Genomic DNA, 25,426 nt, shown 5'->3' on the forward strand with positions numbered 1-25,426 from the left:
ATTCCCTTTAACAAAAACCAGACCATTAATAACATATCATGCGCCATTGCTGACGACTCCTACGACTAGACACACAACCCTATCAACGTCATCTCCTCCCCGAACCCCCTTATGTGTTTTAATTATAGCGAATACAAAAGAAAAATGCCCTTTATGTACCAGGAATTGTGTTATGAAACTTGGCTTCCTTGGTTTCACAACAGGGCATGTCGTCCAATGATAGGGCTCCCTGCGGTGTCACGTGATCTTTTATTTATGTAACGTAATGGTGTCACAGTACACACACCAGCTTTGTGGGCTGAGTGTGGAGACTACACAGGGGTTAAAACTCTGAGGACTATTTCATTTTGATTTTTAAACGAGGACTTTTCATTAACGGGAAAATATTCTGGTGCAGCTCTTGGTGCGTTCACGTAGGCTCGGACCGAAAGCGTGGCATTGAACTGGAAGCGGAGTTTTTTTTTGTTATCCAACCTGATTTGAGAGAGAGGAGGGTGGTGAGACGAGACGTTATGTGTCCCAAAGCAAATACAAAGTTAGGGGTGGATATTGGCCGTTGTCAGTGGATACATTTTAAATGTAACAAGACGATGAGGTGTAAGCATTTGGACTGAGCATATTTTGCTTAGAACTATTAGCGCTGCTGGACTAGAGAAGTGGTTTGGGGGAGGCTGGAGCAGATGTGAGCAGACAATTCGCTGTAATGTGTGTTATCTAAACGGTCCATGCATTACTATCACACCGAGGAGCCTCTATGCCCGCATTGCTTTGACCCAAAAAAGAACAACAACAAAGAAGAAGCAACAATTATTTCCCTTGGGACGTAGTCGTGTGTGGTAACATAATACAGCACTACCACCATGGAGCTGCTGGACTGTCCGCTGTGTCTCTTCCTGATGTGCGAGCCGGTGAGCTTGTCGTGCGGCCACACGTTCTGCAGGCGGTGCGTGGCTGGCTGCTTCCTGCCGGCCAAGTGCCCGCTGTGCCACGACCACGGCGGCCACACGTTCAGACAAAGAGAGGTAAAGAGCTCCAGGAACAACGTGCTGCTCATCAGCGTGGTGGAGAAGTGCTGCCCCGGCCAGACCAAGACCTGGAGCGGCGTACAGGACAAGCTCAAGGCCGGCGAGTTCACCGAGGCTCTACACATCGTCAACCAAGGGCTGGACTTAGGTAAGAGAGAGAGAGCGCGCAAGAGGCGCACGTGCACACTAACGCGTCATTACAGCTGATGTAAACACAATGGACACGTTTATTTGTGTGTGCATACAGGTTGAGTGCAGCCTTGGATCTGCCTGTAGAAAAAGCAAGTCACATGTTCACTGCTCAGGGTTTTGTTGTTGTTTTTGGCTGGTGACTGATGATGGTGCATCCCATCTTTATATACTATCTACAGGGGCGTAGCACCAAATTCTGGGCCCCTATACAAAAAGTCCTGATGGGCCCCCTGAAAAGCGGTCTTACAATACACATGGCTCTCTGAGCCAGACAACTCCACAATATTTCATCTGATGAATGACCAAATCATTACTTTTACCAGAAAATGTCTTAGTCAAGGTGGTCACTGGCCAGGGTCACAGGAGGCGCGGCGAAAAATTCTGGGGGTATTTTGCTCGAAGATGCCAATGCGCACTATAGAAATAAACAACTGTTTATTTGAATACAGTTGTGCAATTTTGTTTGCTATGTGCAGGTAAAATTTTTCAGACAGTACAAAACACAATTAAAGAAAACTTCTACTGTTTTGGTGCAATACTATGCAGACACACTAAATACAAATACTAGACCAAACACTTTATGGATGGGGGGCTGTGATTATTGTGGACAATAGGCCTACTGTGATGCGATAGCCTATAATTCATTAATGGTTATTATTAGTCTACTTGCTTGATTTCTTTTTAAATACAGGTCGTTTTGGAACATGTCTTTCCCAGACCAAATCAATCTGGATGTGTAATTCTGTGCAGGCCTATAGGCCTATATTGTGTACTGACAGATAGGTGAAAAGCTGTCAAACGGCCTCTGCACACATCCTACCTCTACTGCGCGTCTACTTCGCGTCTGCGTCTGACTTTTTGTCACTGACAGTCAGTGCGTTTACATGCAGACTCATAATCGGATAACTAAACGAATAAGACCTCAACAGGACTTTTAACCTGCATGTAAACACCTTTATCCGATCTACTTCGGACACAAATCGGCACAATAATGGACAAGAGAAGTCGGATAAGAACACCTAGATAATTCGTTCATTGTCGGCTTTCTCTCTGCATGTAAACAGGGATCGGACATCTCATATCGGACTTCTCGTTCTGTGCTTGTGTGCCTGCGCGTGATAGGCTACACCATGGGTTATTGACGGAAGAGAAGCGGACGTGGCTCTAAAACCACTTGTTGAAAGCATGGTTGAAAGGGCTACAGCGCCACCTAGCATAGTGGAGACAGCCATGCATCGGACATTTATCCAATTTCTGAAAGGCCATGTATACTCAGACAAGTGACACGGTCCGTTCGAGTGTCTTGTTCGATATATGTGATAATCCAATCTAGTTGTGCCATGTAACCGCACTGACTGTCTAACCCTACAGTTTCCTTCTTGTGACATCACAGTAAGGGTCAGGATTAACAGGACAGCTGGGCCAAGGGAAGACTAAGGGAAGACTGAGGGAAGATAAAACCTAATTCATTATATTATAATAGTTATTTTATAATGATAGAACGCCGGTTCCGTATGGGTGAAGAATTCCTTTAATAGCAAAAGTCTAGTTCATCTCTGTGTGTGTGTGCTAACTGAACCATTCACTTTACCAAACCAAGCTTTTTTTTTAAACGGTAATGTAAATGTTCCCCCCCCCCCCCCCCCCCCCCCCTCCCACATCCAGTCTTGAGTAATCACTGCTGCTTTCCTTCACTCTGCCACTGGTTGTTGTGTAATGATCTGCCGTGGCAAATATGTGTACGGCAGGTTTTTCTTATGTCATCTGGGTCATTTGAGGTTGTGCCTTGACATTTCCACGTTTGATATCCGTATGTGGGTCAAATTGAGCCTGTGACTAGGCCCATGTACTGGCAAATATATGATGGTGTATGATAAATCCTAAGGTGTATATACATTATGCACATTGTTGCTGTTTTTAAAGTGTTTATTTTACGTCTTAAACGCTAGGAAACATCCCCTGCGTTCCAATCCCCATACTTCCATACTATTTAGTATGCCAACAAAAGATTTAGGATGTTCCAAATACATGCATGTCAATTGTAGTATGCTGAAAATACATAATGCCACACTAACTCCAATAGCATTTAGCAGTATCCGTCTTAATTCTTCGCATTTCTTGACATAATCAAAAATAAGTCTTCCTTATCTGATTTATTTTCTCCCCTGTGACCCTAAAAGTCTTTGTGACTTTGGTATGTGGTGTAGTAAAAAGAAAGAGTATGTGATTTGGAAGGCAGGGATTGTTTGTTTTGTACATGCTTGGTTATCTTGGAATCTTAGTTATTACTCAATGATATTTAAATGTGAACTTACAAATGAAATCTCACCTAAATACCTTTGTAAGAGATAAAAAAAATAGTAAATTCTGTTTCAGGTGGGATACGATAGCCTACACCAGTTGCACTATTTCTCTGATTATACCTAAACTCACTGATACTTTAGTACCACATCATTGTTTTAGTCTGGGCTCTTATTAATTATTATTTTATTCTTCTTGAGAATTCACAAATTATTATTATTATTTTTTTTTTTTTAAGATATTTTTTTGGCATTTCTATGCTTTATTGATAGTGTAGAAACAGAGTTGAAATGGGGCAGAGAGGGGAGTGACATGCAGAGAACGACCGCGGGCTGGAATCGAACCCGGGTCCGCTGCTGGCCGAGGCCCATGGGGGGGGACGCCCTACCAACTGAGCTAAGGCAGCCCCCATGGAAATTGAATTTTGACAATGTTATTAATATGATATGATTGAGTTATCAACACCAGAATACCAGTATGTTCCAAAGCAAGTAGGAGCACTCGCAGTTCCATGCCTGCTGTTACATGTTGAGTGTTTTAATTGGCGTGTGTAAAAGCGATATTGCATAAGAAACAATGTATTTATATGTGTGTGTTATGTTTCTATAATTCGTAATAATTTACAGTTTATACATGATTTACATTTGATCTAAAGTGTATTTCCAAATTAAAAAATGTAATTTTGTAATGCTGAATATGTTTAGGCCTGATGCTCTCTTTATGTGAGGTTGCTGTCATGTGCAGTTTTAGATTTGATGACAGCTGCTCAGTAAACCTTTTGAAACCCGAATACATCTCATGTCATTCCGGTACAAAGTTACAATCCTCTGTAACTGTGCCTACTGCTCATTGACAGTTATCAGATGGAATGCCATTACAGTGTGGTAAATGGACTCCACATATATAGCGCTTTGCATTGGTTTGTAGTGTACACATTCACCCAATCACACCCACATTCATACACCGATAGCAGCAGCAGCTACCACGCAGGGTGCAAGCTAACTACCGGGAGCAATTTTGGGTTCAGTGTCTTTGCCCAGGGACACTTGGACATGTAGCGGGGAGACGGGGGATCAAACCACCGACCCTGCACTCCAGTGGATGACCACCCTACCCACTTCGCCGCAGCGTGTACATAAAGTCGAACCATCAAATCAACCATTACTTTCTCTGTTTTCTTACACCCTCTCCCTTCTTTTCTTGTTGTTTCCTTCCTCAGTCCCAGATGATGTGAGTCTGAAGGCGTTGAGAGCTGAAGCTAACATGGGGATGCTGCGTTACTCTGATGCTCTCACTGACCTCCACTACCTCTGCTGCCTTCGCCCCGACTGGACTGAGGTGAGAGGCCACTCAGTGGTCAGCAAGACACATGCCCTGCGTTCCAAATCGCATACTTAGTTTCTACTATTTAGTATGGTAGAAAAAAGATTGCGGCTGTCCCGATTCTTGTGGCCAAATTTAGTATGGTTAGAAATACCCGGATGTCTACTACATCCGGCCGAGATTTTTAGTGATTATTTTTATCGTCAGATGTAGTATGTATAATAGAAAAAAGTGTGTGATTCGGAACGCAGGCATGATTTCACTTGATGAATTAAAGGGAAGGATCAGTATTTTTGAAGTTGGGTTGGAGTACTTGTGCATAGTTAGTCTGTTACCTTATGGAGATGGCGGTCATCCCACTCATTTGAAGGGAGTTTGGCGGAGACGTCGTATTTATCGTTCTTACCTTCCCAGGGACTACAGGTGGAAAATAGCAGTTTGCTAACACCTGGTGCAATGCATCTCTCCTTGCTCTAAACAAGGTTAATGTTTCTGTTGTACATTGTCCCTGTTCCAATAAAGTTACATGACATTACCTAAGGTAACATACTAACAATGCCTGAGTACCTAATACAACCACACTTCAAAAATACTGAACTATCTCTTTAAAACCCCCACACGCACTTCATTGGTTGGTTTTGTAACAGGCATGTTTTGACACATACACACTCAGACACACACACGTACGCCACGTTTCATTTTATTTTTTTTATTTTACCTTTGACAGCTGTGACCTTATTATGTTTTAGATTGATTTATCCCTGCTTTAATGGATGTTATGTATGCACATCGTTATACAAACAGCTACTTGCACATGTTTCATAATGTCATTTTATAACTTCTTTCCCTGTGGGTGGCTCACTGCCAAACAGCTACGCCCACTCTTTGTAATCATTTACATGTTATTTCTAGAGGTGTATCACTTTTAAAAAATCGTTAGCCTCATAGCATAATTGCCTAAATCATATTTACTCTACATCTACTCTACATCTACTTTACCCTACTCTATAACCCTTAAAATATGACTTAGGCAATTATGCTATTAGGCTAACGAAAAGTAGATGTAGAGTAGAGTAGAGTAGAGTAAATATGAATTAGGGCGGCAATTATGCTATGAGGCTAACAAAATGTTTCATCAAACATCGCGCCCCCACCATAGAGGCTCAGTCCTGGTCGCAGCAGACCCGGGTTGTTCTCTGCATGTCATTCCCCTCTCTGCCCCGTTTCATCTCTCTCTCTCTCTCTATTAACCGTCTAATAAAAAGCAAAAATAATCTTTAAAAAGAATATATATTTTTGAAGTGTTGAGCTGTCTGATAAACTTGATTGATGACATTTTTTTGTTATGATCTCTGTTTTATTAGCCTTTTAATTCAGGCCTAGTCATTGACACATACACCTTGCTGGTGTCACCTCTGCTATTACCGTTATGAACCGTCCAGAGCCCTTAGGTCGTCTGGGACAGGTCTACTTACAGTCCCCAGAGTTAGGACTAAACGAGGAGAAGCAGCTTTCAGTTATTATGCTCCACATATCTGGAACAAACTCCCAGAAAAACTTGAGGTCTGCTGCAACTCTCAGTTCTTTTAAAATCAAGTCTGAAGACTTTTCTGTTTCCATTTTAACCTGCAATTTTATTGTATTTAAATGTTTTATTTCTATTCATTCACTTTTCTAATGTGTCTTATGTATTTTAATCTTGCCCCTGTAAAGCACTTTGAATGGCCTTGTGTCTGAATTGTGCTATAGAAATAAACTTGCCTTGCCTCTCCTCTGTCCTGTGCAGGGCTTCTTTCGTAAAGGGAATGTCCTGCTGGCCATGGGTCAGCAGACACAAGCCCTGGTGCAGTTCCACCGTTGCCTCAACCTACAAGCTGACTTCACTCCTGCAAAGAGCCAGATCAAGAAGGTTTGCATTCTTCACATCGCAGCCTCATTGTAGTGTAAAGTTACAAAAGGCACTTCAGTCAGAAGATGTTGGATTTCAATATATCAAATTGTTAGCCTCATTGCATAATTGCCTAAATCATATTTACTCTACTCTACTTTTACTCTATATCTACTCTATTCTACATCTACTCTACTCTACATCTACTTTTCGTTAGCCTAATAGCATAATTGCCTGAGTCATATTTTAAGGGTTATAGAGCAGGGTAAAGTAGATGTAGAGTAGAGTAGATGTAGAGTAAAAGTAGAGTAGAGTAAATATGATTTAGGCGATTATGCTATGAGGCTAACGCAATGTTGATATAATTGTCAAAAGCATGTCCCATTTTATAAAGTTTTCAGAATAGAAGCACATTGAGATGAAGACTGAAGTAACAGGTTTACCTGCAGAGCTTAAGTTGCAGTTTAACACTATGTGAACAGACCCGCACACTACATTTACACATTATGAGGGTCAGTTAACTTAGTTCCATACATGATGATTCAATAAGTCTATTTCTATGTTATGTCTTCATTGTTATTTGGTATAGTGGTAGTGGTAGTGTTAGTGACAGTATACCGTATGTTAATACTAAGTAACTTCTTAAATGTGCAGTCAGCGGTTTTGGAGAATGCCTTGTTGTCAAAATAACCTTTTTCAAAATCAGTGAATATCTCCCCATGATCTGCTACCTGTCTGTACTGTGTGTGCACTGGGGGAAAAAATCCAGTGTTAATACACAGCCTCTAGGCTATGTAAAGGCCAGGACACACCGGCCCGATAATCGCCGTCGGAGAGTCTGGAAGGGGCGGGGACACAAATCTGTTTGGTGTGTGCCGTGACGTCGGTCGTCGTAGATGTCGTCGGGCTTCTTTTGAGCCGATTGTCGGGCAGTCTTTCAGTTGGAGCAATTTGATTGGTGGAGGGTTAGCGAATCAGTGAAGCCTGGAAGTGAGGCGGGTAGCACAAACAGCTAACAAGAGTTAGCCATTGTTTTAATGTGTTTGTTTGTTTGTTTCGTTCAGCGAGTACTCACATGCATCAACCCTTGTTGACTGCTCGACACCATGCTCAACACTCTCTGCTAAAAATGGTGCTCTTTATGGTCCATAAATATAAATACGTATTTCTATCTATGTTTATGGTCTAGAGAGCCGTCCCATCATTTACAGCTTCCGTATTTTTTTGGGCCACAATACAGATTAGCGCCGCCTGCTATTATGGAGACATTATGTCCCGCGTAAGCGCAGAGCGTACGGAAAGTCAGTAGTCGGCTCGGTGTGTTCTTTGCACTTTTTTGGCCGCGACGGGCAGACTATAGCTGCCTGAAACGGCAGACTCCATTTACGGGTAGTCGGACCGGTGTGTCCTGGCCTTAAAGGGGCATGTTGCTAGCTACGGAGGGCCCCTTTGTTTAAATACCCTTTGGTTACAGACCAGTTTACAGAGCCTAGGCTGTGTATTAACACCAGATCTTTTTCAGCGCACACACACAGTACGGACAGGTAGCAGATGATGAGGAGATATTCACTGCTTTTGACATAAATTGTATTCGTCAACAAGCATCCTCCAGAATGATTCTCTGACTCGACCTTTTTGAAACGCTTTACTAACACAGTACTGTCATTCAAACAATAGACTGTATCTTCCACTTTGAAAATGGATTAAAAATGTATTTCACATTCAAGGTAACCAATGTATTAGCGCACATTTAACTTTTTATCACCTTTTAAAAAGAAAATGAGAATTGAGTTTGTAGCCCTGGTGAAAACAAAGACATGTATCTTCACATCGTTTTTCATCTCACATTTTTTGTATTTGAGGATAAGCCCCTTGAGATGCAGTATCTCGTTTTGGAGGGGGGGTCCTCAGAAAAACATACAGTGACTACAGTACACAAAACAAACTATTTAAGAAAAAAACACATACATACACAGGCTCACATAATTCTCCCCAAAAATAGCAACAATAACAAAAAAAAACAAACAAGCGCAAGGTGAATTAAGATAAACAAGCAAATCTCTTCTTGTGGTTCCTTTGTCTCATGCCCCCCTGTCTTCACTAGGTCCTGGAGGCAGAGGGTGTGCCAGTGCCTGACGAGCTGTCCAGCCTCATCCAGCTGCTGGGTGAATACCTGAAGGAGCCGTGTGCCATCACCAGCCTGAGTGTCTCCCAGGGGCCCGCTCACCCCGAGGGCCCCACACAGCAGCACGGGGCCCACGGAGACGAAGAGCAGGTATACGCTCTGCACATGGGTGGGGAGAGAGTCAAAGTCAAGGTCAAAATTATTTCTATAGCACATTTAAAAACAACATCAGTTGACCAAGATACAATACAAAATGACATATAAGATACATGAAAAAAAAAGTTAGGAGTGTCAAAGTCTCAACTTGTGTTAAAGGCCAATGCAACAAAAGTGAGTCTTCAGCAACGTATTAAACTGTTCAACTTTACAGGGATCCAGGTTCTATTCATTCACACACAGTCATACTGGTGGTGGGGAGAACCCACAGCAGACCAACGCAAACCCAGCTGCAAATTATTTTTGTCCGATGCGCGAATGGACGTATTGTGAACGCCGGGAACAGTCTCATATAGACGCTCTGGAAAAAATTTGAGAGACCACTCCAAATGTTCAGTGCCTCTCGTTTGACTATGTATAGGCATATGTTTGAGTAGAATTAATGTTTTTTTTTCTATAAACAACTGACCACATTTCTACCAAATTCCCCCCAAAAATATTGTCATTGAGAGCATTTCCATTAAAAGAATACTTCACCCATACGGAACCAGCGTTCTATCATTATAAAATAACTATTATAATATAACGAATGAGGTTTTTCGTCCCTCAGTCTTCCCTTAGTCTTCCCTTGGCCCAGCTGTCCTGTTAATTCTAACCCTTACTGTGATGTCACATTAAGGAAAAGGTAGGGTTAGACAGTGAGACCATAAAACACTTTTTCTGCCTTTTCTCAGGCTAAGATGATCCGATTTAAATTTCTTTGGCACATTTATACTAAATAGGATCTCCGAGTTCAATACACCTTCATATTCCAACCGGTGAAGTAGGCCTTTAAGTATTGTAGAGATGAAGATTGAAGAAAAATCCAGACTGGTCTCTTAATTTTTTCCAGAGCTATAAATTAGGATTGTCGTATATGGTATATGCCAATGATCGTGCTGGCTCGTGTTCATACATTAGCATCCGTATCATGCTAAAGCAAACCTCTGTCCCAGGGCCAGGGAATGTACTTTGCTTGAGTACTGTTCGAACCAGACTAGTCAATCATGCTTGGGCACGGTACAAATACCTGAGTGTGTTCTTATAGGGATAGGTACTGTTAGTATTTTTGTAGTGTGGTTTTATAATGCCTTGTTTCCACTGAGCGGGTCGGGTCGGAGCGGCTCATCCGCTTATTTTGGCTTTTTATTTGCCAGGGTACTTCTGCATAGTCGGTTACCTTATGGAGATCAGCAATCAGTGCAGTCATTTTAAGGAGTTTGGAAGAGACGTCGCTGTAGCAGAAGTCAGCATTGTGTTTTTGCATAGGGGGCTTATCATATAGGGGTATTCTTACTTAAAACAATAGATATTGGTCCAATTGTACACTTAATATAGAATTTCACACTGCTGATTTGTGGTGTGGCACGCTGCACTGCTCTGGCGTAAGTTGCCATAGTAATACATGGCCGAATATGCTTGGAAGAAAGTGCATAAATAAACTGCTGTCTGCCAGTGCCGTGTATCCCATCAGTCCGCAAATGAGCAGTGAACTCATTCTTAATATTTTACAATTGACCGGATATTTATTTTTTAGGGTGAGCATGTATATACAGTGCTGCTTGAAAGTTTGTGAACCCCTTGAGCATTTTGGAATTTTATTTATTTTAACCATTATTAATTCATTTTTATCAATACCAGTATTTTTTATATGAAATAAAAGATGTTTGTTTATCAATTCAACATTTTCATTTTCCAGAAATCAATTATTAAAACAGATCAAACTAATTATTTGCCAACCGTTGTATCTGCAAATGTGTGTGAACCCTGAGCTGCATTGCTTAAAGCTCCCATATTATACACTTTTCGGTTCTATTTTACACCATATTATATGGTCTTAGTGGTCCCTAATACGTTTTTCTTTAATTGTTTGCTGAAAAAAACTTTCAGATAATTTATTGTACCATGCTGAAGTTCAGCTAATCTCACAATGGCCTATTTTTTTAAAAAGAGCTGCAGCTCCCCTCGTAAATATACAATCTTTGCGCTGCCCCCGCCCCCTGTCCGGAAGCGAAGCCAGATACGCCTCGCCCTCTGTCTGTCAGGGCCGTGGACCAATAAGAAATAGGGGTGTGGGATGCACAGTGGAAGCTTCTGTCTTTCCAGTTTGTGAGGTCAGAAAAGGGGAAAATTCTGACTGGAGTATATTGGGGGGGAGGGGTGGGGGTTTCAGAAAAGGGGAGAGTGAGAACAGGAGAGATTGTTATTTTTTTAAATATTTTGGCAGTCTCTAGGCACACCGTGGACCCATGGATATGTTAGAACACATTTAAAAAGTGCATTTAGCATAATATGGGACCTTTAAATCGAGCAAGGTAAACACTATCAGGTGGGCCAAATTGATTTATGAAATAGACCAATGTAATGAGAAATCTTTAGGGAAGAAATTGGGTGGCACTAGATAAAACAGAGATCAAACCAGGTCAGTTTAGGCTCACCAAAGTGAACCCATACAGGTCAGACATGCTCAAAGGGGAGAACAATCCCAGAGGATCTCAGGAATAGAGTTTTGATGTTGTACATTTGTCTGGAGACAGCTATAAATTCATGTAAAAAAAGTTTGAGCTCCATCGGTCCACCGTGAGGCAAATCATCTACAAATGAAGAGCTTTAAGAGTGACTTAACATCTGCCTAGAAGTGGACTTCCTTCAAAAATATCTTCAAGCGCCACAAGACAAGTGATTTGTCAGGTAAAAGCCAACCCAAACATTACATCTGGAGATTTGCAGACAATTTGACACCACCATTCTTCATTCAGGAGAAGGTTCTCTTGGTGGTAGGCAAAGTTGCGTTTTAGCCCAAACATGGCGGTTTTGGTTATGACCAAACAGTTAAATTTTCAACTAATCTGTCCACGGAATAGACTACCAGAAGACTTCAGGTATCTCCAGGTGCTCTCTGGCAAAGTTGTGACAAGCAGTTTTGTTCTTTTTTGAGAGCAGAGGGTTCTTCAGCAACCCTTCCATTAAAGGCATGTTGACTGAGTTGTCTTTTTATTGTGGAACCATGCACATCTGTCCCAGATGCTGCAAGAGAGGTCTGCAAATCACTAGATGTAATGTTTGGGTTGGCTTTTAACTGAAAAATAACTTTTCTTGTGGCGCTTGTGGATATTTTTGAAGGAAGTCCACTTCTAGGCAGATGTTCAGTCATTCTTAAAGCTCTCCATTTGTAGATGATTTGCCTCACGGTGGACCAATGGAGCTCAAACTTTTTTTAAATTAATTTATAGCTGTCCCCAGACAAATGTGCAACATCTCAACTCTATTCCTGAGATCCTCTGAGATTTTCTTTCCCTTTTAGCATGTCTGACCTGTATGGGTTCACTTTGGTGAGCCTAAACTGACCTGGTTTGATCTCTGTTTTATTTAGTTCCGCACAATTTCTTCCCTAAAGATCTCTCATTACATTGGTCCATTTCATGACTCAATTTGGCCCATCTGATTGTGTTTACTTGCTCGATTTAAGCAATGCAGCTCAGGGTTCACAAACTTTTGCACATACAACAGTTGTCAAATAATTTGTTTTATGTGTTTTAACAATTCATTTCTGGAAAAGAGAAATGTTGAATTGATAAACAAACATCTCTTATTTCATATAAAAAATACTGGTATTGATAAAAATGAATTAATAATGGTTAAAATAAATAAAATTCAAAAATGCTCAAGGGGTTCATAAACTTTCAAGCAGCACTGTAAGTGGCTCAAAAGAAAAATTCTGCTGGCCCTGTCTGCTACAGTACAAGGCTGACTTCTTCTATTGTGACTTCTCCCCTAAACTCCTAGTAGTGATTGCAATGATTGCCATCTCCATAAGGTAACACGCTAACTATGCATAAGTGCCTAATACAACCACACTCAAAAAAATACTGACTTTCCCTTTAATGTTTGGTTGTGGAGGTGTGTTTGGATCATAGATAGTATATAAAATGGATGTAGCATCCGGGCTGACCTCAGTTATTCCTACTGCATCCAATTCTTCTGGCTTTTGCTCTTCGCCATCTTGTGAGATTTTTACTCCTCCTCACTCCTCTTGCCGAAAAATGGCATTGATGTGACATCGGGGGGAGGGAGATACGCCCATCTAGCTGACGTATACCTCCGAGGTGAGGTGAGGGACAATGGGCGGCTAGCTGTCACTCAAGAGATCGCGCCCCTAATTATTCATACATTTTAACCTCCAAAATAATAAAAACTAGCCTGCTAGAAAAAAAATCACCCCACCTCAGTGTTGTCATGGAGATATGACCTAAACATACAGACTAGAATGGTTTGGTGGACCAGGCTGTAAATAGGTTTAATAAGACTGTGAAAACGGCCTGTTTAACAAGTGAGTCAACGATAAATTGCTCACTTTTGGTACCACCCCCTAGTGGCCACCGGAAGGTACTGTGATGTTTGTCACTTCCTCATTGGATGCTGGTAGAAATCACTGTGGTTGGGGCTTGGTTTGGATATATTTCTTGTCTGAATCCTGACTGGTGTTTGTCTCCTAGATGAAGCAGGAGTCTGAGTGCTGCCTCAGCCTCAGCCAGGCTGTCTCCTTCCTGCCCGCTGCTGAGGACCACCACGACATGATGGACGATGGGCATGGCCGGGGTACACAGACGCTCACACACACACACACACACACACACACACAGGTTGTGTTTTCATCACTTCTGAGGACATTACATAGACTTACATTAATTTCCTGAAAACTTGCCCTAACCATAACCATACTACTTACCTAACCCCTTACCCTAACCTTAACCATTACCTTATGGGGACTTCTATTTAGTCCCCATAAGGTAAGGTACGAAACACAATATCACTGCGTAAACAGGGAAATGTCCCCACACCATGAATAATAGCTGTCCACGAAAAAACACACATACACACAGCCATTGACCAAAACCATCAATCAGCTTTGTCATTTAGGGGCCACTCACACTAGGTGCCAAAGCTTATTAGCATACTAAAGTCTAGAACGTTTGGCCTAGTGTGACCACGCCAACCGTATTCCAGCACGGAACAGCCCCTTGGCCACGGCCACCTGGGAGAGGTGTGCCGTGGCCAAAGTACAGATGCTAATGAGATGACACGCGCACAAGCAAGCGCACAGGCGGCGTTCCTGACGTGAATTTATTAAGGATGCATTGTCCGTTAACGTCCGCTGCCTTACTAGTCGGCACCAGAATTGCCCAACACTTGGACTTGTAGCTATAGCCTAATGTGTGAGAATTAACGTGTGTGTAGGCCTAGGTGTGGGCTAATAAAAGAGGGAGAGAGCTAATTAGGTCGGCTCAGAAAGCACAGCAAAAAGGTTTTTGTGTTTACTCACGTTCGTCAGATGATTTTTTTTCTTTTTCCTCCCGTCAGCTGTCATAACTGCCTTTACGCATGGCGGTGGAGACGCACCCAAAACAACACACCGCGGCCCGGTGATAAGGAAACTGTAGCCTACACTAAGGTTTAACAAGAAACTTTATAAAGACACTTAAAAAAACGATCTCTGCCCATACAAAAAGTTCTGACTTGGATTTGATGGAGCGATCGATGTGTACAAAACCATCCGGATACATATGGTCTGATGACGGGCCGTTATATTAATAATAAACAGCGTGCTGCACAAATATGAGACTGTCCACCGCGACCTATTACGTCAAGGCTACATTAAAAAAAAAACAATAGCTTAAGGATTCTCGTTGCTCTAATGTGGAAGTGGAATATTTGATGCAAATTTGGCCGGATGAAAATATTCACAAACAGTCGTATAGCCTACAAGTAGACTAAGCTCCAAATCCTAAACGCGCACGGTGACGTAGGCAAGGTGCAAGTGTGCCCAGGCCACGAGCAGTGTGAGCACGGGCCTGCGTGGGGAGGGGGGAGGAGGGGGAATCGTGCTGAATCGTGCTGAGCACGGAACAGGCAAACGGCACTAGTGTGAGTGCGCCCTTACACTGCAGACAGCTCCACCACCAGATGGTATGGTGACAGCTTGTATTGAGTCTCTCTCTTTGTCTGTCTGTCTGTCTGTCTGTCTGCCTGTCTCTTAGGTGAAAGTAGTCACCACGGAGACAAGCCTCTGAGTGTCCTCAGCGTGTCAGACTTTGAGTGCCCTCTCTGCATCAGGTCAGTGTGCTGTCCTACTCTGTCTGATCTATAATGCATGGCTGGCTGTCTCAACACTGTTTATGGGCTCACATAACAGGCTCCTTCTATTTTCACTCTCCTTTCCTTCTGGTTAAAAGTTTAGCATCACATCGCCTACAAAAAGATTAAGTTAAATCACTTTATTAGTCAATGGTTACATTGAAATGTGTCTTTCTGCATATCCCCTCTCAAGTTACCACACTTAAGAGGGGGTCAGAGCACAGGGTCAGCCGTAGTACAGCGCTCCTGGAGCAGTTTGGGGTTCAGTGTCTTGCTCAAGGACACAATGGTAGAGATGTAGACATACACTACTAGTTTTACAACTAACACCCTCCTTTCCGGTGCCGGGGATCGAACCAGCGACCTCATGGTTACTGGTCGGCCACCTTTCCTCTAGGCCATCCTACCATCCCGTATATCAGCCACTCTTCAAGATACTGTACAAAGATCACACATATCCATCCATCAGTTTTTTAACACTCATTTCTTTGACCCGTGCAGGTTGTTCTATGAGCCAGTCACTACCCCCTGTGGCCACACCTTCTGTAAGAACTGCATAGAGCGCAGCCTAGACCACAACCTGCGCTGTCCGCTCTGCAAGCAGCCACTGCAAGAGGTAAGCACAGTACACGCCGGAGGCTGTGCGGGCGTGACGTGTTCAACATTATGAGAAATAGTCCTTTTACTTGATATTTACCATTGATCATCAGTGAATATCTCCTCACGGTCCACAACCTGGCCGTACTGTGTGCTGTGTGCGCGCTGAAAGAATAAATTGTATAAATAAAAAATGGTTAGCAGCAGTAACTGTATCAGACAAGTCCTTTACGGATGTTTGTGCAACTGACAGTGGATGGGAACGGTCCCATCTCTAATTGTTGTTCTGTCATGTCTTTGGGAATATTAAGGATGTTTTTTTTTTATCATTGCTAGTATGCAATGGGAAACAGCCATCCTACATATGTACCATGCTCGACTGGAACACAGAGACCTATTGTACCCGCTCCAGTGAGCTCCTCCTCCTAAAGCTTCCCCCGAGCTCACTCCAGCCGAGGAATGACTGCTTTTCATAACGTGCTCCTAACTCATGGAATGCTCTGCAGAGCAACTTAAAAATGACTGCTCTTCCTACTTTTGCTTTATTTAAATCTATGATTTCTGAATTTTACACATCTGACTCTAACTGTTTTAGCTGAATTCATTGTTCATTTGGTATTTCATCTTCTTTTATTCTTGCTCTTTTTATACATTTATATACTTTATTTTAATTACTAAATAATAATAATAATAATAATAATAATAATAATAATAATAATAATAATAATAATAATACTTATTATTATTATTTATTATTAAATTAATATTTTATATTCATTTTTCTCCTATTTTATTTCTGTTTTCTCTGTTCATTTTATTTTATCCTTGTAATTGTGTTTATTGTGCATGCTCGTCGTCACTGTAAATGATGGAAACCTCAGTGTCTTTCCAGGGAAAATAAAGGTTATTTATTGATTGATTGATTGATTGATGTATCACTGTGTTGCTGATCTCCCTGACCTTTCTCTCTCTCTCTCTCTCTCTCTCTCTCTCTGTCTCTCTCTCTCTCTCTCTCTCTCTCTCTCTCCAGTACTTAAAAAACCGGAGGTACAACCCCACAGCTCTGCTGCAGGACATCATCAGCCGACTCTTCTCCTCACAGTTGGCTGAGAGGAAACACATCCACGAGACTGAGATGGCTGAGCTGTCCAAGTATGCACCTCACAACTCACCCTGCGTTCCAATCCCCATACTTCCCTACTATTTAGTATGCCAGAAAAAGATTTAGGATGTCCCAATTCATGCACGTCAATTGTAGTATGCTGAAAAAACACAAGTGCCCCACTAACTGCAGTATTCGTCTTTATTCTTGACATTACTTGACATAATGAAAAACAAATCTTCCGCATCTGATTTTTCTCTCTCCAGTGGCCCTAAAACTCTTCTGTACTTTAGTATGTAGTGTAGTAAAAAGAAAAAGTATGCGATTTGGAACGCAGGGTCTCATTTCATTCAATCTTTTCTGGCATCAATGTTTTGTCTTCTCCTGCCCCCCCCCCCCCCTTGCTACAGTCTGACTAAGGACATCCCTATATTTGTCTGCACGGTGGCCTACCCCGGAGTGCCCTGCCCTCTGCACATCTTCGAGCCGCGCTATCGTCTGATGATGCGGCGCTGCATGGAGACTGGCACCAAGAAGTTTGGCATGTGCAGCTATGAGCATGGGAAGGGGTATGCAATTTTAATATATATATATTTCTTTTAATAATGTATCCAAAGCAACTTATTGAATAGGGAACCTGTTTAGGATAATGACGTGCTATCTGAAGTGGTAGAGATGGTAGCCAGTTGAGGTTTAAGTCCCTGCACATTTACACAGGTGTTATTTTGTCAAGCTTGTCTGTAGTTGGAGTTTGACATTTTGTTTTTAAAATGACAATGTGTATAAATATAGAGCGCAGCATACGTACACAATAAAGTCCCAACAAGCACACGGGAGAGTTTAGTGATGTTGTAAAGTATCTTTGGACCTGCTCCTCTTGACTACCAGGGTTGAGGTTAGGCTAACCTGGATGAGCTAAGCTAACCATGATGAGTGACCGTCGCCCATTTCCATATCTAAAATGGACACACAGTTAAGAGGAGCCGTTTCTGTCACCTTTTCTTGAGCCGGAGAGTGAGGCCAAAAAAAGCTGTTGAACTATTCCTTTAAGAGATGCATTGATCACTGCATTGATTACAGACTGGTGTTTTCCTTTGCCCTTTAGGTTTGCAGACTATGGCTGCATGTTGGAGATCCACTCCCTGGAGCTGCTGGCTGACGGCCGCTCCTTCGTGGACACCACTGGAGGCAGCAGGTTCAAGGTGCTGAGGAGGGCACAGAGAGACGGATACCACACCGCTGACATAGAGTATCTGGAGGACCTGAAGGTAAGGGCTCACTAAATATACACACATTCAGGCAGCGTTCCAAACCGCTTTCTTTTTTCTATTCTACATACTACATATGAAGAATCTAGTTAGCATGCAGTATGCTACAATCGGGACATACTTTTACTTATTTATTTCATCGTAACATCGCACCCTGAACTTTGCCTCTTGCTTTTATATCCGTCTCATCGCTGGTTGTTTTCACTCGGAGGCTCTGTTGATGTGACATCACTTCCGGTGCGCAGTGGATTGTGGGCCAGAATCACCCTAAATAGCGTGCTGATTTTAACACTGAAAAACCCTCCCCCGGATGTAGTAGTAGGGTATCCGGGTATGTTCAAAGCATGCTGAATCTGACCACAAGAATTAGGACATCCTAAATCCTTTTTTCCTACCATACTAAATAGCAGAAAGCATGGGTATTGTAGTAACACAGGGCTTGATGACTGGACCTCCATGCCCCCTCCCCTCTCTCTCTGTCTCTCCCAGGTTGAAGGCAGTGAGTTGGAGCTCTTGCAGCACCTCCATGCCAGTGTGTACCAGCAGGCTCAGGACTGGTACCAGCGCATCGGCAGCCGCATCCGCCAGCAGATAGACAGGCAGTATGGCACCATGCCTGAGACAGAGGAAAACATCCAGGTACCAAGGCCCTTTCAGACATCCATACCAGATATCAGTGAATATCTCCTCACTATCCACCACCTTTTTATACACTGTGTGTGCTCTGAAAAAATCAGGTGTTACAATCATAGATAGTAAATAATATGGATGTAGCATCCGGGCTGACCTCACGGCATCCAATAATCCTGGTTTGTGCGCGTCGCCATTTTGTGAGATTTTTACTCCGCCTCACGTCTTGGGAGGGAGATAGCTGACGTATACCTCCAAGGCAAAGTGAGGGACAACGGGCGGAGAGCTGTCACTCAAGAGATCGCGCCAATACATTTTGATCTCCAAAAGAATAAAAACTAGCGTGGTCCAAAAAAATTCACCCCCCTAAACATACAGACTAAAATGGTTTTGTGGACCAGGCTGTAAATAAGTTTAATAAGACTTTGAAAACGGCCTGTCTAACAAGTGAGTCAAAGAACAATGGCTCAGTCTTGGTACCACCCCCCAGTGGCACTTCTGGGTTACTACAGTTGTGGTCACTTCCTTATTGGATGCTGGTAAAAATCGCTGAGGTTGGGGCCTGGTTACAATACACAGCCAAAGCTCCGTTAAAGGGCGTATTTCTAGCTCCCTTTGATTACATACCCCTTTGTTTACATGCCCGTTTACAGAGCCTAAAGGCTGTGTATAAACACTGGGTTTTTCTTCAGTGCACACACAGTACGACTGGTAGTAAATCGTGAGGAGATATTCACTGAATTTGACATTAAAGGAATACTTCACCGATACGGAACCTCCATCATTATTAAATCGCTATTATAACATAATGAATGAGTTTTTTTCTTCCCTCAGTCTTTCCTCAGTCTTCCCTTGGTCCAGCTGTCCTGTTAATCCTAACCCTGCATTTTACCATGCGTGATGTCACACATGGGAAAATGTAGGGTTAGACAGTGAGACCATAAAACACTCTTTCTGCCTTTTTCCCAGGCTAGGATGAACCGATTTCAAAAATTGTTTGCACATTTATACTACATAGGATCTCAGAGTTCAATACACCTTCATATTCCCACCTGTGAAGTAGGTCTTTAAGTGATTTTGACAGAATCACTGACTCCACCTTTTAATGTCCAAAGTGATTTTATTGCGAATAATCTTGGAGATGTGATTGGTGCTAATGGTATGGGTCCATGTACTGTATCATCACATCACATGTCATTTAGCAGACGCTTTTTTTCCAAAGCGACTTACAACTGGAGTACACATTAATACACCGATAGCAGCAGCTACCACGCAGGGTGCAAGCTAACTATAGGGAGCAATTTAGGGTTCAGTGTCCTGCCCATGGACACTTGGACATGTGGCGGGGAGACGTGGGATCAAACCACCGACCCACCAACCCTGCAGTCGGCGGGTCGACCACCCTACCCACTGAGCTACAGTGTACTGTCCAATGTATAAGGTATGGTTCCATCTACTGTATCTAAAGGTTGATGTGGGTCTCTCTCCCTGTCCCCTAGGCCTCGTCCAGCGGTCCTGCCTGGTGTTGGTGGCTGCTGTCTGTCCTCCAGCTGGACCCGGCCTATCAGACCACCGTCCTGTCTCTCACCTCACTCAAAGAGAGGCTGGGACACCTGCGTCTGGTGCTGGAGTACTTCTCCCAGAGCGAGAGCTAGCCAGTCCCCAAAAAAAGCTCTAGAGTCAAAGGCACACATACATCCATATGGAGTGAACTGAAAATAAATGCACTTGCGCCATAGGGGTATTTTTTTAAACTCTGGATCATGGAGCAGACTTATCTTAAAAAAAGTGCCCGGCTCAAGGCCATATCCTCTGGTCAACTATGACAGGAAGGTAGTGGTGATTGGATGACTAACAACACCGTGCAGTTGGGGGTATTTTTGTTGTTTGTTTGAGTTTTTGCATTGTTAGCTTAGCCTATTTTCTTCACTAGGGAATTCAAAGTAGAATCAGAAAAACATTTTGGAGCAAGTACAATGGGCTGACCAAAGATGCTTCTTTATATAGGTCCATGTGGGGATACGCTGATGCAGTTCATTTCCCAAATAATATTGCTGAAAAAATAGGCAATAGGTGCCACAGGATTTTTTGTCAAACAGTTGTAAAAACCCTGATGAACATGATACAACCAACAGCATCATCCAAGTCAGAACAGTTGACCGTGCTGCCGAGTGATGCCTATTCACATCTTTGCATTAATAATAGCCCAGTTTGGAGTTTGGAGTGGGAATGAAAACATTAATAGTGCACAGTTTATTTTGAGAGTTGGTCAGGTCTATGTACTGGATGGATGTTCAGATGCTGCAGGTAACCATTTTGGAAGGTTGAAACATTTGGATACTGCCGACGGGCACTATCTGTTAGGCAGACATTGTACTGTAGGTGGTGCAATCTATTTGGCCTTAGCAGCCTTTTGACTGTACTGGCTCCTTTTGTACTATTGCATAATCTTAAAAAAAAAAAAAAAGTTCAGTATACTATTTAGTATTGGTAATTAAATATTGCAATAATAGTTAATAGGATCACATGCAGTGGCAGCAACTGGCAGATCTTTTTTTTGTTTATTTTCTTTGATAAGAAGCTGCTGTCTTTAGGTGCTGTTTGTTACCATCTGGTCTTGGGAGGGAAAAAGTCCACGAGATGGATCAGTGAACGGGAGACGAAGGCGTACCCAGCTTTGATTTACACTATGAACCCTTGTAATTATGTGTGTTGATGGTCAAGAGTGTGTGTGTGTGTGTGTGTGTGTGTGTGTGTGTGTGTGTGTGTGTGTGTGTGTGTGTGTGTGTGTGAGTGAGAGAGAGCTGTAAATAAGGAGTTGTTTTTGTCAGTCGCCTTCATTAGCTGATTTTCCTTTTTCTTTTCAATGACTAATCCGTGATGGCGTGTACACCGTGGTTAGAAATGAAAGCGATCCGTCCCATGTCTTGGAATCATTTTGACTATTGGGTCTGACTAAGGACTGGATGGACTGTGTGATTTAAAAACAAAATGTTTTGCCATTGATTTTTCTTTTTGATCTGATCTTGTGCTACATTCCATGGAATGTCCAAGCTGCAATGTTATGTACACTTAATTGACCAATTAAGTGTACATTTAACCAATTTAGGAATACGGGCTAAAACTGGGTGAAAACAAAACGGCCTATGTATTTTACTTTTTTTTTTTTTTTTTACTTTCATGAATGTGCCATAAATATTTCTATGTTGTGTTTTATCAGGAATTGTTTGCTAATTAGTGACTTAATATTATGTTTGTCCGGATAATTGTGATATCATGCCTTTTTTGTATGCTGGACTAAGAACTACCAACCTTTGTATCACAATCGTTTTAGGAATTAGTACCGGCAAAAACCCATTTATAGATACAGATTTAACGATACTGAATGGCCCCGCTATTATTTTAGAGTTAAAGGGGGGTCATCTTGAGAGTTGATACGCACAAATAAATGTCCCACTAATTGACGAACCGAATGGGTAAGACTGATGGATCCCCCGAGGAAGATTTAACACTTTGCTTTAAGGGCAAGAAACACTGTTTTTTTTAATGGAATAAAAACAGCGCTTTCCGCATGTCAGTTTTCAACAAAGCTAGTGTTGTGGACTTCACTGAAAACTCACCCTGCGTTCCAAATCACATACTTTTTACTACACTACATACTAAAGTACAGAAGAGTTTAAAGGTCACATATTATGCTAAATGCACTTTTTAAATGTGTTCTAACATATCCATGGGTCCACGGTGTGCCTAGAGACTGCCAAAATATTTAAAAAAATAACAATCTCTCCTTTTCTCACTCTCCCCCTTTCTGAAACCCCCACCCCTCCCCCCCAATATACTCCAGTCAGAATTCTCCTCGTTTCTGACCTCAAAAACTGGAAAGCCAGAAGCTTCCACTGTGCAGCCCACACCCCTATTTCTTATTGGTCCACGGCCCTGACAGACAGAGGGCGAGGCGTATCTGGCTTCGCTCCCGGACAGGGGGCGGGGGCAGCTCAAAGATTGTATATTTACGAGGGGAGCTGCAGCTCTTTTTAAAAAATAGGCCATTGTGAGATTAGCTGAACATCAGCATAGTACAATAAATTATCTGAACGTTTTTTTCAGCAAACAATTAAAGAAAAACGTATTAGGGACCACTAAGATCATATAATATGGTGTATAATAGTACCGAAAAGTGTATAATATGGGAGCTTTAAGGGCCACAGGAGGGAAAAGAAAATCAGATAATGAAGATTTTTTTTCATTATGTTGAGAAATGTAAAGAATAAAGACGAATATTCCAAAATGCTATTGGAGTTAGTGGAGCAATTATGTATTTTCAGCATACTACAATTGACGTGCATGTATTGGGACATCCTAAACCTTTTTTTGGCATACTTAATAGTAGGGAAGTATGGGAATTGGAACGCAGGGTCACATTATACTTTTATTTACGGTCAGTTTGTTGCTGCCAGGCATGATTAAACCTCACTCAATAACATAAAAAGGGACAGAGATTATTATAGGATTTTCTGTATGAGCCCCCTTATAAGCCTAAGGCTGTGAATGAAAAAAGCCCTACTAACGTCCTACTCATACTAATTTTGACGTCAATATGAGTACGTTGTGGTTGTGTATGCAAGTTTGTGTAGAAATGTGTGTAGAAATGCCCGGATGGGTACTTACTTCCAGGAAGATTTTGTGTATGGATCGATAGGTTACTTTTCCTACTCAACCCGCCCCACAATGCATTGTGTCTTTTCAACACAGAAGTTTAAAAAAAAAAAAAATCTTTATTGCTTTTGTATACTTCAGTGTAAATGGTCCGACGAACCTCGCATACACAATCGATCGTTAAGTATGTAGTATATACATGTTGAGTATGTAGGAGGGAGGACGTTAGTAGGGCTTTTCGAACACTGCCCCTGTGTATGGTTACTAAGGTGAACGTCGCTCCCTGTCCTATACTTCTTATCAGAGAAGACATATTATTTGCACAATGAAATCATTTGTGTGTTTTTCTGAGCTGCAGTTTTCCCTCACTCTTTTAAAAAAAATCTGATGCATGCATGTGTCTCTGTGATTATTAAAAGATGCTGCATGGTTGAACATGGAAAAACAATGGGGATCCAAGCCGTCATTCTCACGTTGGTTAACTTCAAATGAAACTCAATCTCTGCACCGTGGTGTGATTAACTTCATGAAAATGCTACCTCTGTTAAAAAATTAAAAAATAAGAGAAAAGTGGAAGAGATTGCACCCCCATATATAATATTATAATATATATAATATAATAACATAATAATAATATGTATGATCCAATTTGTATCTTATTTTCACATGTTCGGCTGTTGTGATCTCTTTCATTCATCCACTGGCATATAGCTCAGGAAAAAAATGAAGGGACCACTCCAAATGTTCAGTGTCTCTCGTTTTACTATTTATAAGCAGATAGAATGAGCATTTTGATTTTATATTATAAACTACTGACAAAATTTCTACCAAATTCACGATAAAAAAATAATAACTTTGAGCATTTTCAATAAGTAATGTAGAGATGAAGATTGAAGAAAAATACAGACTGGTCTCTTCATTTTTTCCAAAGCTGTATGTTCATCCACTAGAGTTACAGTTCAATTGTCCTATCAAAACATTTCTTCCGACTCAACTTGCATTGAATTGATATTTCCGTCCACCATGGAATATAATAACTAACCTGTTCTTGGCAGCAATTTACCCTGTTGAAAAAACAAGTTGAACAGTGTAGTCGGGAAAAAGCTGCCTGCGTTCCAAATCACATATTTTTTACTACACTACATACTAAAGTACAGAAGAGTTTAAGGGCCACAGGAGAGAAAAAAAAATCACATAAGGAAGATTTTCTTTTCATTATGTCGAGAAATGTCAAGAATAAAGACGAATACTCCAAAATGCTATTGGAGTTAGTGGGACATTTATGTATTTTCAGCATACTACAATTGACTTGCATGTATTGGGGCGTCCTACATCTTTTTCTGGCATATACCTAGGGGGCAAAGTGGTTTTTTGGACATGGGCAAGGTTGGTCACCAGAAATGATATCTAGGACCTTCAAGGATCACAACCTGGGTGGATAGATAGATAGGTAGATAGATAGGTAGGTAGGTAGGTAGATAGACAGATAGATAGATAGATAGATAGATAGATAGATAGATAGATAGATAGATAGACCTGGGTGGACAACCTGGTCAACTACCTGCTGGAAAGCTACAGCGAGCTGAAATAGAAAATCGTAAACACGGTTGAATGCGAGGGTAAAATTGAGATTTTTTAACTTATAGATATCATCTTGAAACTTTGCCAGTTGATTACTGGCATTAAAACAATGATTTTTTGTATTGAAGATTTTTTCAGAAATGTTTGAATATATTTGCAAATTTGGCATATTTCACAAATGATGCAAACATTTGCATATCTTTAAAAAACAAAAATCTGGGGGCGCCTTTAGCTCAGTTGGTAGGGCGTCCCCCCCATGGGCCTCGGCCAGCAGCGGACCCGGGTTCGATTCTAGCCCGCGGTCGTCCTCTGCATGTCACTCCCCTCTCTGCCCCATTTCAACTCTGTCCCTACACTATCAATAAAGCATAAAAACGCCAAAAAATAAATAAATAAAAATCTAGATAT

General features: G+C 41.8%; 1 protein-coding gene across 1 annotated transcript; it reads left to right on the plus strand.

The window, feature by feature from the left end:
• Positions 1 to 303: 303 nt before the first annotated feature.
• lonrf4 (LON peptidase N-terminal domain and ring finger 4) lies at positions 304 to 25,380 on the plus strand. Its single transcript, XM_080035751.1, has 12 exons — positions 304 to 1,173; positions 4,738 to 4,856; positions 6,628 to 6,750; positions 8,834 to 9,004; positions 13,546 to 13,648; positions 15,088 to 15,163; positions 15,686 to 15,800; positions 16,812 to 16,933; positions 17,294 to 17,452; positions 17,989 to 18,151; positions 18,641 to 18,790; positions 20,281 to 25,380. Exons 1-12 carry the CDS (start codon positions 861 to 863, stop codon positions 20,434 to 20,436), a joined length of 1,770 nt encoding a protein of 589 aa, XP_079891877.1. The 5' UTR covers positions 304 to 860; the 3' UTR covers positions 20,437 to 25,380.
• The last annotated feature ends 46 nt before the right edge of the window (positions 25,381 to 25,426 follow it).

The sequence above is a fragment of the Ammodytes marinus genome, assembly GCF_949987685.1.
Source record: "Ammodytes marinus genome assembly, chromosome: 10".
NCBI lineage: Eukaryota > Metazoa > Chordata > Actinopteri > Uranoscopiformes > Ammodytidae > Ammodytes > Ammodytes marinus.

Excerpts from the sequence above, each read along its gene's own strand:
- lonrf4 (XM_080035751.1), top strand. The coding sequence starts at position 861 with ATGGAGCTGCTGGACTGTCCGCTGTGTCTCTTCCTGATGTGCGAGCCG. Across the intron at positions 1,174-4,737 it reads CAACCAAGGGCTGGACTTAG|TCCCAGATGATGTGAGTCTG; the intron begins GTAAGAGAGAGA and ends TTCCTTCCTCAG. Across the intron at positions 6,751-8,833 it reads CAAAGAGCCAGATCAAGAAG|GTCCTGGAGGCAGAGGGTGT; the intron begins GTTTGCATTCTT and ends TGTCTTCACTAG.